Below are 16,324 nucleotides of genomic sequence, written 5' to 3'. Positions count from 1 at the left end.
TCTGACAACCATGAATACGCTCGAATCCTCTAAAGCGGACATGATCTGTGTTTATAGTGCTCAAAGCTTCGGACACAGGCTGTGTTCATTGGTCCTCGTGGTTTCGAATCTCACATCAGCAGCTCATCCGGATTCAGCGGAACGGACTTAATTGTTAGTCTCACAGAAACATTTATGAAGACAACGCCTCAATAAATCTCATATATCTTGCACAACATTTGCCATTCATCACAATGGAAGTCATCGCAGCAGGCGCGTCTTGGATGCTAAACAAAGCACCATCTCCTCAGAAGATGCTCGGCAACATTGGCCTCGTATCTCTTGCCGCCTGGTCGGACCTATCGTCCAAGCTATCTCCCAACGCATCGATAACACTACCCAACGATGCTGGGTTTGGAGGCCTGATTAGTCGATGGCGTGACTGGCATGCACCTCAAGCTGGAGCCGTTGTGACGGCGTTTACAGAGGCTGATGTGCAGGAGACAGTAAGTGGTTAAGTAAGTTGTGTGGCTTTTGTTAACTTGAGATAGATCCGTTATGCGAATGAGAACGGAATACCCTTCCTTGCGCGATCAGGTGGACATGGAGCAACTGAGGCGTTGCAGTTCGCAAAAGATGCCATCGTCGTTGATATTCGTGGCATGAATGAAGTTAAGCTTGTTGAAGATGGAAAGTCTGCGACTATCAGTGGAGGAGCCAGTGTAAAGAAGGTCGTCGATACTTTGTGGGCAGCAAAGAAGCAAACAGGTGAGGTCCTCTACCAGTCTTGGTATCGAAGCTAACAGGAATAAGTCACCGGTATCTGTGAGTGCGTCGGCTTATCAGCACCTATCCTTGGTGGAGGCCACGGATGGCTACAGGGCCAGTATGGAGTTGCCTCCGATCAAGTCATCTCTGCAAGAGTAGTACTCCCTAATGGTGAAGCCGTGACAGCTTCTGAAGACTCTAATCCCGACCTCTTCTGGGGTCTACGCGGAGCAGGACACAACTTTGGTATCGTCACAGAATGGCAGTACCGCATCTACGACGTTAAAAACCCGAAATGGTCTTATGAGGTTTTTATCTTCTTGGGTGATAAGCTTGAAGAGATCTTTGAGTTGACGAACAAGATGATGAAGAACCAACCACCACATATGACCCATTGGATTTACATCGTCAACATCCCAGAGATTGACCCAGATAAGGTGAGAAACTTTCTAGAGATGAAATCTTGACTAATTCTTTGTAGCCCATTATCTGGTACGCCATCATCTCAGATGGCACAGTCGAAGAAGCGCGCGAATACGCCAAGCCTCTCCACGACATAGGTCCTATAAACGTCAACGCAGACGCAGTCCCAATGCCCGAACTCGCCCAGGTCACCCTCATGGGCGAAGACACAGTCGCCTGTGCAAAAGGCTCCACAAGTCTTCGCTACCCGATCGGTCTCAAATCCTACAATCCCCCCGCCGTCCGTAAGGTTTACGACTCCATCGCCGAAATCTCCCATCGCGTTCCCGAACTTGCCGGCTCATTCTTTCTGCTGGAGGGTTACTCTACCCAAGGCGTCAAAGCGGTCGATGCAGCCAAGTCAGCATTTCCTCACCGTGATGACGAGATCTTGATCACGTCGGTTATCCAGTATAAGCCCAATGCTACGCTGGATGCATTGGCGCAGGAGCATGGGCGGAAACTGAGGGGTTTGTTGCTCGAGGCTAGTGATGAGCCGGAGCATTTACGTGCGTATGTTAATTATGCGCATGGTGATGAATCACTGGAGGATATGTATGGTCATGAAGCTTGGCGCATTGAGAAACTCAAGAAACTCAAGAAGAAGTGGGATCCGGAGAATAGGATGAAATTCTATGCGCCAATTGTTTGAGGCCAGCGCATGGTCAGGCAGACTGAGCTCAGCCCTAGCAGTCAGCCCTACGCCTAACTGAGATCCCTGACCATTTCGCTTACTCCGATGAACCAACCGGAACCATAGGATAGAGTATCCATTGAACAAGACATTTCACCTGCCAAGCTTGTACAGTAACATAACGCGGAAGTAAAAGACGGATCATCGGTCCAAAAGAGTAGCCAGATCGTCAGATTTCACACGTGACGTAAGCTTGAGCATCAACGGGAGATAAGCTTAAAATATCCCGATGCTGCACTAGGAATCCTTCTAATTTCTCACTTAAACTCTTGCCTGTCTTCAATATGCAGCAACAACCTGTCCGTGCGACTCTGTCGTGTAGTTCTTGTCGTCAACGAAAGTATGTGCTTACTTTGACTTGTGGAGACAGAGCTAATAGTGGAGGCCAGATTGAAATGTGATCGCGATGAACCATGCAGCAATTGCGTTGCGAGAAATGTCTCTTGTCAATATGCCCCGTGGCCACGAGGACGCGTAGCTGCGCAGCAGAGGAGAGATAATCGACAGACTGACTTAAATGATCGAGTTCGTCATCTTGAGCAGCTCTTGGGATCTATTGTCAACCAGTTGCCTGCTCAGCAGCAGGGTCCTTCTTCTGATTCGCCGAGTATCAAGAGCCCTGCTAGCACTTACATCACGCATGGTTCGTTGCAGGGTTCGCTGCAGTCTTCTAGCGGCAGTGGAGAAAGTACGGAAGTCAAGCCTGGACGAATGATGGCCAATCCGAATGAGACTATTTATGTTTCTAGCAGTCATTGGTCTGCTATTTGCAATGAGGTAAGGTTTCAGTCTTTTCGAAGAAATAAGATTAACATGCTATAGGTCGATTCTATCCGTGAGCATCTCGATGAGACAAATGAGTCTACAGATCTGGGCATCACGGATCAAGCTCAGAGTCAGGTTCCCATGCTTCTAGGCTCAGGAAGAGTACAGCCTAGTCTCGACGAGATTCTGGCAGATATGCCTCCCAAGCATATCACAGATAGACTTGTATCACGATACTTTACCGCAACTGAACCCTCCATTATGATCACCCACACCGGAGAGTTTGAGATCGAATACAAACGCTTCTGGAACGACCCCCACTCCGTCTCAGTTCAGTGGATCGGCATGCTCTTCGGCGTTCTCGCAACAGGAACATTCCTCTACATACGCTCCCAAGACGACCTACCCGAAGGTCTTGGAGCACCTATGGAAGTAGCAGAAGGATTTCACCGGCGCTGCACAGACTGTTTGTTCCTATCCAAGTACTCCACTGCGCCGGGTAAGTATACTCTCGAAACGGTGCTGTTCAACATCCACGGTGAATTCGTCCGTCGACGCGATGCTCACCTTGGTGTTTGGATCTTGACCGGTATTGTTGTCCGTTTGGCGATGAGAATGGGTTATCATCGTGATCCGGATAATTATCCTCGTATTTCTCCCTTCCATGGCGAGATGCGGAGACGAGTCTGGGGCGTTATTCAACAGCTCGATATCCTGACGTCTTGCCAACTTGGCTTGCCTTCTCTTATTCAAGAATCGCAGTGCGATACTAGACTGCCAAGGAATATTACGGATGACGATTTTGGACCTGATTCTACTCGACTTCCCCCACCGAGACCGGACACCGTCATGACACCAGTTTTGTACACACGGGTCAAGGTCAGAATGATGACTATCTACAGAACAATATTTAACCAAGTTTCTCTTGGAAAGACGGAGAATTATGAGGAGATTATGGCACTTGATCATAAACTTCACCAGATGCATCAGTCTATGCCACCTTGCTTCCAGATCGCCAAATTGGAAGATTGCATCATGGTTGCGCCTTACATCCTTATTCGACGCTATAACCTCGAGCTTCTCTTTCAAAAGGCGAGATGTACACTGCATCGCCATCATATGACGAAGGCGTACCAGGATCCCAAGTACAATTACTCCCGAACAGCCTGCGTCGACTCAGCCATGACTGTTCTTGGACACCAAGCAAGTATTCTCAAAGAAGTTCAAGTCGGGGGTCTTTTGTACAAGGATCGATGGTTCCTCACATCCCTTGAGCGTCATGACTTTTCGCTTGCTTCAATGGTTGTTTGTCTTGAACTTAGCAAACCACCTGAGCAGCAGAATCCCGAACTCGTGGGCTACTCCAGAGAGGATATGATTCAAGCACTGAAGACTTCACAAGTATTCTGGGCGGCGCTCAAGGCTGTGTCTGCCGAAGCAAAACAGGCCTACGATATGCTTACAGTAATGCTGAATGCTGTTTCCGTCAACGATAAAGCTTCAACAGCTGCAATGGAGAAGATTGTCAGCAATGAGAAGGCAGCTACTCAGAATGGACACGGTAAGCTGTTTTCATCAAGTATAAAAGGGCGTTGACTAATGTGACTAGTGAATGTGAACATGCCTGACCCGAGTGAGACGCCGTTCTCGAGCGAGTTCCAGGGTCTTGAAGCTATGCTGAACAACTCTGAACCTGTGGACTGGGTAAGATTATTTCTCTGGGAGTGTTGTAGGTCTTGACTAATGTGTTTTAGGATATGTGGGAGTCGCTTGTTCATATGCCTGATGAGTTTTCGAATTATGAGATGTCGGAGGAACCTCAGACTTAACAGTACAGAAACGAGTTCTTAAATGACAATCTTGTTTATGACTGCATCTTCCCTGAGCGATCACAATCAGCGTGTGTGCCTCAAGATGTAGCTACTCCTGTTAGATCAACTTCTGTATAATCGGGCTCGCACAGTCGCAGCCATTCACCAAAGTGGGATTGTCATGCTGATTACAGAGATACAACGTTGAAAGAATGGCGCCATCGGATAAGCTTGATAATCTGACTGCGTTACTGCAATATCACGAAATCTCTTATCGCCACGCTGACATGACGTTATCTGTTAGTGCTTGACCACTCTTCGATGCCCCGCAGACGTCATCACAGCTGACAAATTGTGGAGATCCTGACAAATGAATGATGGTGGGATAAATAAAGATGCACGGAATTGTTACGCAACAAGCCGAATAATTTAACCTCTTAATTGAATATAATAAGGAAGCTCGCCCCATCTCATTTTTCTCATCCTGTACAATTGACCAACTACCGAACCTGCATGTCACGACTCCTCAAATCAAGACCACTTCTCAAACATCTATTCAACCCCGCCCAACTTCGACCTTTTCATCATACACCTACAAAAATGACTACTGGACTCTTTAACTACATTGACCCAACGTCGAGTCTCGACGCTAGTGGTAACAAGGTCAAGCCTTGGTCAAAAGTCGATGTTGATCAGACCTCCTTCGAGCGCAAGCAAGTCAAGCGCGAAGTTGTCGACATTCGTGCTGCTGCCAGTCTCAAGGCTTTCGACGTTGATCTGTCTGGCTTCGACGTCTTCAAGTCCCCCGCCAAAGAAACCGAATTCACCGATGATGCAGCCGTCAGAAACGGCTACTACGGCGAAGTAGAAGCGCTGCTGAAGGAGAGAATCCCGGATATCAAGAAAGTCGTCATCTTCGACCATACAATCCGTCGTCGCGAAAAGTCTAGCCCCAGACAGCCTGTTCAGCAAGTCCACGTCGACCAGACTCCCGGTGCAGCAGAAGCTCGTGTTCGCCGCCACACCGACCCCTCAGAAACAGAAGAGCTCCTCAAAGGCCGCTACCAAATCATCAACGTCTGGCGTCCCATCCAGAACCCCGCGTCAGACTTTCCCCTCGCTGTAATCGACTACCGCAGCACCAAGCCCGAAGACATGATCAAGGTCGATCTCCTGTACCCTAACCGCAACGATAATGACGACGATGATCGTGGCAAGGAAGTCCTACCTGATGAGGCAACCCTCAAGTCTACGGAGGGCTACACCGTCAAGGGCGAGACGTACTCTGTTGCGCCGAATGAGGGACACAAGTTTTACTATGCCAAGGACATGACGCCTGAGGAAGTTATGTTGATCAAGTGCTTTGATTCCAAGAGTGAGGTTCACGAGGGTGGGAAGCACGGTATTGCTGGATATACGCCTCATACTGCGTTTGTGGATCCTGATACGCCTAAGGATGCGCCTGGACGACAGAGCATTGAGGTGCGATGCTTGGTTTTCTACTAGAGAGATATGGAATATACAATAGTTTGTTAGCGTTATGAATTGATGAAGGATTACTACCTAGTTTACAAGCATCTCGGAGTCCAAGGGTGACACGTGAAATGTCGCGAGCCGCAAAGTTTGGTCTCGTGTCAGTTTGTCTCTCAAGTCTGAATAAGCTCTTGCTATATCGTGAGCAATGGAATAAGCGCTCTATCTCTGCAACGTCTGTGAGTAGTGCTGGGACAAGAGCATTGTGAAAAGGACAGGCTAAGAACAAAACTTCAGCGCACGAACAGCACTGACTGTATCAGAGCCATGAACATGAGTTCATCACGGTATAAATATGCATATAATTCCCACCTTGTCTTACACTGCATCAGCTCACCAGCAACCTCTCAGATTCTCATCAACTCTTTGCTAAGATAAAAGTCTCAAGACTATCGACTCACATCAGTTCTAACTAACACCACTAGCATACTAACAGAGACTCAGAAACCATGTCTTCGTCGCAAGGTCCATCTCAGGGTTGGTTGCAGGTCCCTCGGGGTCAGTTTCTCACTCTGCTACACGTCGGCGATGCTGTCGCATCGACCAGCTTACCAGAGGAGTTTCAGCTCACCGATCCCGACAGAGGTATTTTGATGGGGCGCATTCTCAACAATGAAGTCTACTGGAACCGCCTCTTGAACGGCTACATCAGACTCGGTGCCGAGCCTACTCTTGATTGGATTATCCCAGTCCACAGGATTCAGGGATCAGGTTTCCAGACTGCTTTCGTCAAGTTCATCGAACGAGTATACCAAGAACCTCGCAAGTCCTGTAAGGGAGACATGTTAATTGGTATGTTTAAGTGGTTTATCCAGAATCCGGATAATATTCACGCTTTATCTGCTTCCGATCTCGAACTCGTATCAGCTTCTGACGTTATGACAGATACCCCCCAGTTTTATCAAACACACTCTGCATGTCCTCGGCCTCCTATTGATCATTTGACCGAAATGCTCAAGTGGCTGATATCAGGTCCTCGTCTGAACAGCTACCATATCAAAAATATCTGCAAGATGATTGACATGCTGGTTGCCAAGGGTGCTATCGTCGACCTTCACCAAAACCGCTTCATCGAGGGATACCCCCGAATCAACCCCGACGCGAAGAAGATTCCGGATAATGCAGTTGAGATAGGCATGATGCCACAGTGTCCAGCCTCTTTCCTCCAGACCTTCCTCTCGACTCAAACCCACGAGGAACAGAAGTTTACCCAAAGGAGTCCAGTCTGGAGAGCATCCGGTCCTATTCTTCCTAGAGGCATGCACTTTGCTGTCACCAGTGTGAAGTGGATCGTTACTCGCATCGTTCAAGACCTCTTTGACGAGAACAAATACGAAGGTCCTGCTGTATGCATTAGACATCAGTACCTTCAGAAGCTCATCCTCCTGCTCAACCCTGCCTGGACTGAATACGAGGAGTGCGAAGCCCTGACACAACTCGTCGAGGTAGTCGAAGAAATCGAACCTCTATTCGAAGTCGACGTCATTGGTCAACTGTACAAGTCGGACGCATTCGCAGCCGAAGTCTGGTTCAAACTCTGTCGAGCCGTCTCCGGCCTCGCTAGCGACGTCTATCAGGCTCAGTGTGACCGTCAAACTGCCGAGTTTGGTAACCGACGACATAGGTTTGCTATTGGCAAGTCATGGGATCCTCGCATTCAGTGGATGGAAGGTGAGTTTAAGAAACACATCTCGGACGCTGACGTAGATCTTGCTGTGAACCGTGATTTGAAGAATGCCTGGAAGATGATGATCGTTGAGCGCGGCAACGACCGTCAGTGGTGGGAGATTGAAGACCAGGACAAGTGGTATGTTTCTATTCACGAGGTCAGAAAGACTATCGAGCGTGACCCGCTGTATGGGGTTGTTATCTAAGTGGTTTCTTCTGGAAAAGACTTTGAGTTCTGGAAACTCAGATTTAGGTTGAGCTGGACTTGACCCTGAAGACTCAGTTTGTTTGGGGATTGGATATCAACGACAATTCATTGTCGCTACAAAAGGTGACTTAGATTGTGATTAGATTTTGCTTAAGTGTCTGTCTCTAATTGGATCCTGTAGAACTACAAATCGAATTCACTATGTTTTTGCGCCTCAATGTTCATAAATAGATGCAACAAGACTGCCCACATCAATGAGGTATTATTTTGAATTCATGCCACTAGTCTCTCATAATTGTTATTTGTAGGTATTCTAAAAAGGTCATATCGACATCGATCACCGTCTTCACTAATCTTGTCGATGTCGTTGTAGAAATCAAGGACACTTCTCAGCCATCTCGCAACGGCGATTCGGATGAACTTGCAGTCTACAACAAGAACGGCATTTGGACCTCGACTCGCCAGAGTGATAAAGGCTTTCCAATGAGTGTCATAAAGCTCGGTACCAAGTGTGTAGGGCTAATCCAATAGCTTTTGACCCTCGTAGATGATTTACTTCTTACTCTAACAGAACATCCATTGTACAAATCGTGACAATTCTTGGCCTCTCTTTCTCCGAGCCTATTGCTAAGTCAGACCCTTAATCTGCCTTGAACAATACATTGCATTTGATAAACTAACCAACTAATGGTATTTATGTTGGCAGGATCGTCAGACATGTGCATAGCGCGGATTCTCGAACAGCTTTATTCGGAGCCGATTTTCTGGAATTACTTTTCTGCTTTCCTCTTCTCTCTGATTATCCAACTGCTCGATAGCTCGCTGCACGCACTATTCTTTCTGGTCAGCTCGTTTAGGTCCCTGTCAGCTTCTAACGACAGAATTTCCTCGATTGCATGAGGTACAAGCCCTTCACACTTCTCCCGTACTCCAGCACGAGTCTTGCAATGGCTTGTTGCCCCACCTCTCCAGTACAGAAGTCCCAGCTTCTATCGCGTTGTTCTCTTTTGTTACCATGAGAATTACGTCAGGATTGGTCTTGTGTTCCAACAGCAGACGAACTGTTTCCTTGTTCCAACATTGAGCTTGAAAGAAATGAAGTCCCTGCTCACGGTACACCAGTTCAGTTCTCTTACCGTCCAGAGTCTTTCAAATGCAGTTCTTGGGGGTGAACATAAAACAACCCATTGATCAACACTGGTTAGCTGTTCGGCTAAGGCGTCATTGAGAAGTAATGGACAATGTCAATGAGAGGGGCACAGGTCTAAGAACAGCTCGTCAGTGCTCAAACACCACTTACTGTGTTGGAAACATGAACAGGGACCTATCAATATATAAGGGCTGCATTTCACAGTCGATTTAATCTCCACCAGCTCACCAGCATTCATCGAGATTTCCATCCACTTTTATCTTTGACACAACTCAACTACAGATAACAACAAAACTTCAACACTACTACATTTCCATCAATCGCAATCATGTCTCTCTCTACCCAACGCAACGGACAGACTGGATTTGTCCAGCTCCTAGAGCAAGTTTACGAGCGATTTCGTACCACAGAAACTTCAGAACTCCGACCCTCAATCATTCATCTTTTTATGATGCTTGATCGACAAGCTCGTAGCAGAAGCGACCATCACCAGTATGGTACTGCGGAGATTACCTTCATGATGATGGACCACGTATTCTCCCAGGGTGATGTCTCCAATGTCTATCGAGATCGGTTGTCCAAGCCGGAAAGCGCAATCGGAATTGCCTTGATGCCACACTGCCCAGTCTCCTTTCTGGCCACCCTTCTTTCGAATCCCCTGCACGAGGGTTACGAATTCACAGCTGAGAATCCATCTTGGAAGTCTTCAGGTGGTGGAGTTCATCTTGGGACGTATTACGCTACAACCGACATGCGATGGATCGTCGAAACCATCTACGAGGTCTATTTCGAGCCCTTCTGGGGGTTTGGGGACGAAAGCCGTGCCCACGACTTTGCACGGGAGCTTGAAGCCAAGGTGAACCCCCTGCGCAGCATCAAGTACACTGACAGCACTGAGCGTAAGGTTCTTGAAAGCCTTGTAGAGACAGTCTTACGCGTCCAGACCGAGGTTGACAAACTTGAACAGGATGAAGCCTTTCTGGATAGAGTGCACTGTTGCGAGAATTCCGACGAGGCCCGCCAAGTGTACTATGAATCTACGACCAGCATCTGGTTCGCACTATGCTGTGCCATCGCCCCTCTGGCTGATAGGGACTACAACACGCAGTGTGAGGAGCGCAGCCAGGAATTTGGCCCCCGACGACATCGCTTTGTCGTTGACCCAGCATGGGATCCTCGAGCTGAGTGGCTGGAGCGAGAGCTTGATAAGCACATCCCTCTCTGCGTGGAGGCGCACAGGACTCTTCCTAAATACGCCACACCCGTTGCCCGAATCATGCGCGATGACTTGAAGAAGGTCTACAAACAGGTCATGTTTAATCGTGCCGGCGGACGGGCTTGGTATGAGATCGAGGACCAAAATGAGTGGTATGTTACTCCTCAGGATGTCCGAAACGCTCTTGAGTCTAGAGACATAGAAGGGGCTTTTGATGGCCTTGTGGAATGGATGGCTATGGTTGGTATGTAAATTTCTTTTGTCAGGGTGCGCTTGTTGGGATAGTGCTCTGGATAGCACTTGGTTTGCGATGGATCGAACAACGGTTGGGCTGGACCTGACCTACAAACACAGTTTGCTTGTTTTTTACTTAAAAGCAATTTTCCTATTTTTCTAGAACCACTCAGTTTGTTAAAGTCAATTGAAATTCTTTTCTCTAACCTAAAACTCCCTCTTTTTAAATGAACTAAATGGTATGTGGCAAAAACGATTGATCGATCCAACAACCGTGATGTCTGTAGTAGTCTGTTGAATTCCAACTACCGCCTTTGTCTGCGGCCAATTTGTTCCATGACTCTGTCGCAACACTTCATTGGCGTAGCCGTAGAGTCAACAGTGATTATGGCCTTCTCATCATCGGGGCGGCATGGATACATGAGCCACCTCTCAAACAGTTCCCGTCCATTTTCTTCATGTCTCCCCTCAGCAGCCTTAGGCGAACGGTCAACGCCGGATCTCTGACACAGCATCGGCTCACGAGCACGTAGCCTCTGATCCAAGAGTTCGATGTCCATGACTCTGCATTCGATGTACCAGTATGTATACCCAAATTCGGCAGCCAACGCCATTCCTTGGTGTAGGATCTTGGGAAAGTTGCAGGTGCTGTCGATGATAACTCTGCAGACGCCCTGTTTTATCGCGTCTCGAGCGAGTGCCCATTGAAGGTCGTAGGCTTGCTTGGCGGCTGTCTCGAAGCATGGGTTCTCTTGTTCGAGGGGGGAGGATCGGATAACATCGTGGTCGATGACGATTCCGTTCTCGAGCTCTTTGCTGAGTCGGCGAGCGAGAGTGCTTTTACCGGAGCCTGGTGCTCCGGACATTTGAATTAGGTGCTTGCGCGGCGGCATTGTAGATAGTGTGTTATGGTAGAGTGAGATGGGGTGTAAGGTTGAGATGGCGAACAGGGTTAAGAACATGAGGTAGGTCAAGAAGTGGAAAGAAGGGTGAGGGGTAAATTGAGTTATAAGCGATGGCATCGTATAAAAGAATGTCTCAGAATATCCCAACATGGCGAATCATTTGCGTGGATAACATGGTTAATGGTTTAACGGTGCTGCTTTGGTGTTGGTAGACGAGCTTGTTGATCTGCGATACTACTGGACCGAGCCACACAGTCAAACCTTCTCCTCAGGGTGTCATAAGAATTGGCGTCCGACAGCATAAGAGACGAAATAATTTGATCACCTTATGCCAGCTTAGGCTAGCATTTAGGCTACATCATCTTTGTAGCCTAAGTCTTGAAGGCCATTTCTTCTGACACCCACCTGCTTCTCAAAGGATACTTGATAAGTTCATGAAACATACTTCTCTATAACATTGTCCATCTCAGGGTATCATGTGACAAACTATCCCTCTTCTAAAACTATAAACAAATCATGAAGCCCATTCATCATTACTGGGCCTTCTTCTGTCTCCACATACTCTTGATAAAGTACAAAATACTAATGGCGAATCCGAGTCCAGCGAATCCAACAGCCATGTAAAACGCAGAGCGGTATCCCTTCAGTAACTCTCCCTGGGACTCTCCGCCCTTGTTGATGTTAACCTCGACGGTGGCAGCGAAGCCAAGGCCGAGACTGATACTGTAGTTGACGATTGTGTTGACTAAACTGGCTGCGATACCCTGGTGCTCCCGTGAGACTGAGTTGGAAAGGACTAGTGTCGCGGCGGGGAAGGACATGTCCATGCCGAACGTCATGATGATCAAACCGAAGAAGGATTGGAACCAGTATGATTGTTCAACGGGGGCTGTCATCATCAGGATGGTACCGGTGGTGAAAGCGCCGAGGGCGAGAAGCATGACAAGCGCAGGGTGGGCAACATGCAAAAGCCACGCTGTCGTCATGGCAGCACAGGCTCCGGAGATAGCGACGGGGCTCATCCAAGCAGCGGTAAGGAGAGGAGAAGCTCCACGAATGAGCTGGAAGAATTGCCATGTGTAGTAAACCCAAATACCGAAGGTCGCCCAACCACAGACGATGCAAGCCAGGATGTAAGCCACATCGCTAGTGAGAGCGTCGAAGGGGATGAGAGGATGAGAAGCGACGCGCAGCTCAACGTAGAAGAAAACAGGAACCATGAGAACTCCAAGGATGAGGGTAACAATGACCCAAGGCTTATCCCAGCCATCGATGGGAGCTTGGTTCCAGGCAAAGTTGAAGAGTACAAGAGCAGTGATACCGGTAAAAGCACCGAGAAGATCAAGCTGACCAAGGATCTCGCCCCAAGTCAACTGATCGGCCGAAATCTTGTGAGGAGGGTCAGGAATGATGAAGTACGCCATCGCGGCAATGAAAGCCAAACCCATGGCAAAAGAGTAGAACGCCCAGGGCCACCAAGTCGGATCACCGTGAACGAACAGTCCGGCAAACGCAGCGGCGAACACACAACCACCAGGCGCACAAGCACCGAACAGCGCAAAAGCAACAGCCTTTCTGCCACCGGGGTTATACGAAGCACCCAGAATAGCAAGACCATTGGGCATGACAAGCGCAGGTCCAATACCCTGGAACACTCTTGCAAAGACGAAAAGAACATGGTTGGAGTAATTCGCCAATCCGCAAATCATAGACCAAACAGCGAACCAAGCAAAGCCGATGAGGAACATGCGTTTGTAGCCAAAGATATCGCCAAGACGGCCGGAGAAGAGGATAAAGGTTCCCACTGTGAGACTGTACCCTGCGATAAGCCAACTTAGTTCGGCTGGGTTGCTGAGACCGAAAGAGTCGCCGATAACGTGAATGAGATTGAGACAGTTTCCGAGGGCGCCTTGAGTCATGAATTGTGCCATGCAAATAATTGACACGAAGAGGATTTCGCGGGGGAGCGAGAAGGAGTCTGCTATTGAAGCTGATGTTTTTGTTCGTGAGAGCTCTTCTTCATCGCGACCTGTGAGAGTGTTGTTGTCTGAAGTATCCCTTTCAGGGTCAGGCATAAAGCCTTGTTCTGTAATAATTAGCATCATTCCCAACACGCTCAAAAATCGGATTCATACCTTTCTCAGCTTCTGTCACCATATTGGAAAAGCTGTACCGTTATCGTCTGTGGTTCAACCGATGACGAAGTGGACAAGAGCTAAGCTTTGTACCTCTATAAAAAGACGGCCAGAGCTCCGTGGATCTGAGTATATCCGGATATCCGTACTTCCGGACCAATAAGTAAGCACAACCAGTACAGAAGGATCCACGACGGCAATTGTAAGCGAAGTTTCGGGATTAGAAATCTGGATGGAGATCAGATCTTGAAAGAAAGGAGACGCTATTCGTATATCCGAGGGAAGGGATGAATGAGCTTATTTTCTAGTGGAGAGGGTGACTGTGCATGATGCCGGTCTTGGTAAGAATTACGGATGTAGAGTGGGAGGAATGAAGTAATCACGGATAACGGCATTGATGCGGTATCGGAAAGCATTCGCGCTATTTGGGTAGACGGGTATGAATTGTACCGTCTTATCAATCGCAAACGCTTGTAGGACAGTTGGATGGATGTCAAAGCACATTCCGCCGTTCAACAACTGCCGATTTCGCATGCTCGTATTGTGCTGGCTTGGCTGAGCAGGGACTCCAGGTACTCCAGGGAGTTTAGGGAGTCTCAGTTGGTGCGGACAAGCAAGGTCCAGCGGGAGGAATGCTCAAAGCGTCGCTGATAACTGTTTCGCGGGGCATAATTATCCATCAATTAGCCGGCTCAGTGGGATGCTTCAGGAGAGAACATTATATAAACGAGCCTTGTATTTATGAAAAGAACTGTATGACAATCTATTTTGTTTCATGAGTTCAATCTGGAAACTAAGGTTGTATGCAATAGTCAGCAAAGCTCAATTGTGGTTGTAACCCAAAAGTTGACTCTATGTAACGACCGCATAGCAAGACTAGGAAGACATGTGAGATGTTGCAGGTGCTGTCACGCTGCTATAATCCACTACCAGCTGAAAGGGAACACAGGATCTAATTGTAGAACATAACATCTTAGGCCTTGTCTCAAAGATCGACAATTTCATCATAGGGCTTGCAAAGAGACACTACAGTACTCCGTAAGTTCTGAATGGTTCCATATCGTGGGATTTACCCTACAGTGGCAAGCAAGGCCCGCTGTAAATTCTGCCACATTAGACCGTTTTCGCCACTTCTGGTCAAGCTCTAATCATCGTCAATTCCAATGAACCCCACGTAAATTTACCATCCCCACCATCAATCCTTATCGATCAGACCATCAAAATGTCAAAGACAAAGTCCAAGAAGCGCAAGCAAAATGCCCAAGCGGCAGCCCAATCCGACAACCCTCGAAAAATCGCAAAGACAACAACTCCCTCCATACCGACGCCTCCTCCCGATGGCACCGCGACGACCTTTGAGCCAAAGAACCTCCATACCGTCGTGTCGGAAGAAGAACTTGAGATTACAATTGATACGCTCAATTCGCTTGCTCAGTATCCTGGCTTGATCAAGTCGAAGCTGTGCAAGGATCTGAGAGTTGCGGTTTACGACTTTCGACAGGCTTGTACCACGGGTGTCAATGCTGCTGGCTCGAATCTTACGGCGCAGGTTACTGCTGCTCTTGCCGATCGGAAATACACTGAGGCGAGAGTTCTTCTTGCTGAGATGAAGATTCGGGGCGAGCAGCCTAAGCTTGGTGCTCTGTGTCGATGGGTGCGAGATCTGGATGTTATCAGCGGTCTGTCGACTGTGCCGGATCAGCAGGGTCTTGTCAAGCGCTCAGAGAGGGAAGAGACTCTCATCAAGGTCATTGATGCTGTCTTGAGGGTTTGTGGTCATGAAGACCGAAACCCCAAGGCTGTCGAGCAACCCTCTGCAATTGCCCTGCAAGAGATCTGGGATCTTCGCCCTGATACACCCACAGAACAAGTCTACGCCACCGTCCTCGACGGTAGTCTTGTCGCTTCCGCCCCCGATTCTCTCAAGAAGAACCTCCGCATCATCGAGACAACACCCGGTCCTGAACGCAAGCCTCCCAACCACCACGACGCCATCCTATACGCCTCCACACCCGACGCCGTTCCTCTGTCCACCACCCCGCCACCGACTACACATACACCACACCCTGTCGTGCCTGGTCTCAGTGTAGCTACGCAGGTTCTTTACCCTGAGGAGTGCAAGGCTATCATCGCTGCTGGCGAGAGCGTCAACTTCGTTCCTGATGCGCCGCTGCGTGAGGATGGAGACATTAGCATTCTGGCGCACAACTTTTATTGGGTTGTGGACCAAACCTTCCACGATACACTTTGGTCGCGCATTAAGCCGTTTGTGCCAGCAGTGATGAACGGTCGATTGGCCAGAGGCGTCAACCGCCGTTTCCGAGTCTATCGCTAGTAAGTTCACTAACCGGACGCCAATTGGGTTAACACAACTAACGCTCTACAGTGTCCCAGGAGCAGAGTACCGAGCACACATCGACGGCGCATGGCCCCCGAGCGGCATCACCAAGGAAGACAAATACGTATACGATAACTCGCCCGTCGAAAAGAAGCAGAGCTCGCTGTTCACCTTCTTGATCTACCTCAACCAAGACTTCGAGGGCGGCGAAACCACATACTTCTTACCGGCAGCCCGCGAAGGAGTGCTGAACGCATACCCTGTCCGTCCAATCATGGGCGGTGCAGCCATCTTCCCACATGGCGAGATCAATGCTACGCTGCATGAAGGTACTGGTGTACGAAGTGGAGCGAAATATGTCATTCGAACAGAGATTGAGTACGATGTTGAGCCGTCGGAGATCTAGGCTACAAACAAATTGGAACATTTTGGACAGAATTGCAAATAGGACGGCTGGA

General features: G+C 48.5%; 6 protein-coding genes across 6 annotated transcripts; 4 read left to right on the top strand and 2 right to left on the bottom strand.

Annotated features, from left to right (window-relative positions):
- Nucleotides 1-233: 233 nt before the first annotated feature.
- Nucleotides 234-4,497, top strand: FIESC28_10265 (uncharacterized protein; the record flags this gene model as incomplete). The annotated part of the gene is made up of 9 exons (XM_031164399.1): nucleotides 234-485; nucleotides 531-747; nucleotides 793-1,184; nucleotides 1,229-1,718; nucleotides 2,226-2,243; nucleotides 2,430-2,680; nucleotides 2,726-4,229; nucleotides 4,278-4,372; nucleotides 4,423-4,497. 9 exons carry the CDS (start codon nucleotides 234-236, stop codon nucleotides 4,495-4,497), a joined length of 3,294 nt encoding a protein of 1,097 aa, XP_031011573.1.
- A 582-nt stretch (nucleotides 4,498-5,079) lies between these two features.
- On the top strand, nucleotides 5,080-7,886 carry FIESC28_10264 (uncharacterized protein; the record flags this gene model as incomplete). The annotated part of the gene is made up of 2 exons (XM_031164398.1): nucleotides 5,080-5,961; nucleotides 6,438-7,886. 2 exons carry the CDS (start codon nucleotides 5,080-5,082, stop codon nucleotides 7,884-7,886), a joined length of 2,331 nt encoding a protein of 776 aa, XP_031011572.1.
- A 1,480-nt stretch (nucleotides 7,887-9,366) lies between these two features.
- FIESC28_10263 (uncharacterized protein) lies at nucleotides 9,367-10,506 on the top strand (the record flags this gene model as incomplete). The annotated part of the gene is made up of 1 exon (XM_031164397.1): nucleotides 9,367-10,506. One exon carries the CDS (start codon nucleotides 9,367-9,369, stop codon nucleotides 10,504-10,506), a length of 1,140 nt encoding a protein of 379 aa, XP_031011571.1.
- Nucleotides 10,507-10,793: 287 nt separating this feature from the next.
- On the bottom strand, nucleotides 10,794-11,381 carry FIESC28_10262 (uncharacterized protein; the record flags this gene model as incomplete). The annotated part of the gene is made up of 1 exon (XM_031164396.1): nucleotides 10,794-11,381. The coding sequence occupies one exon, from the start codon at nucleotides 11,379-11,381 to the stop codon at nucleotides 10,794-10,796; it is 588 nt and encodes a 195-aa protein (XP_031011570.1).
- Nucleotides 11,382-11,926: 545 nt separating this feature from the next.
- FIESC28_10261 (uncharacterized protein) lies at nucleotides 11,927-13,550 on the bottom strand (the record flags this gene model as incomplete). Its single annotated transcript, XM_031164395.1, has 2 exons — nucleotides 11,927-13,479; nucleotides 13,529-13,550. The coding sequence occupies 2 exons, from the start codon at nucleotides 13,548-13,550 to the stop codon at nucleotides 11,927-11,929; spliced, it is 1,575 nt and encodes a 524-aa protein (XP_031011569.1).
- Nucleotides 13,551-14,750: 1,200 nt separating this feature from the next.
- Nucleotides 14,751-16,272, top strand: FIESC28_10260 (uncharacterized protein; the record flags this gene model as incomplete). Its single annotated transcript, XM_031164394.1, has 2 exons — nucleotides 14,751-15,862; nucleotides 15,915-16,272. The coding sequence occupies 2 exons, from the start codon at nucleotides 14,751-14,753 to the stop codon at nucleotides 16,270-16,272; spliced, it is 1,470 nt and encodes a 489-aa protein (XP_031011568.1).
- Nucleotides 16,273-16,324: the final 52 nt, after the last annotated feature.

The sequence above is a fragment of the Fusarium coffeatum genome (genome assembly GCF_003316985.1).
Source record: "Fusarium coffeatum strain FIESC_28 chromosome Unknown BRIP53273_contig_292, whole genome shotgun sequence".
NCBI lineage: Eukaryota > Fungi > Ascomycota > Sordariomycetes > Hypocreales > Nectriaceae > Fusarium > Fusarium coffeatum.
Note: the sequence above shows the minus strand (reverse complement) of the source record. Positions and strands in the feature narration are given on the sequence as shown.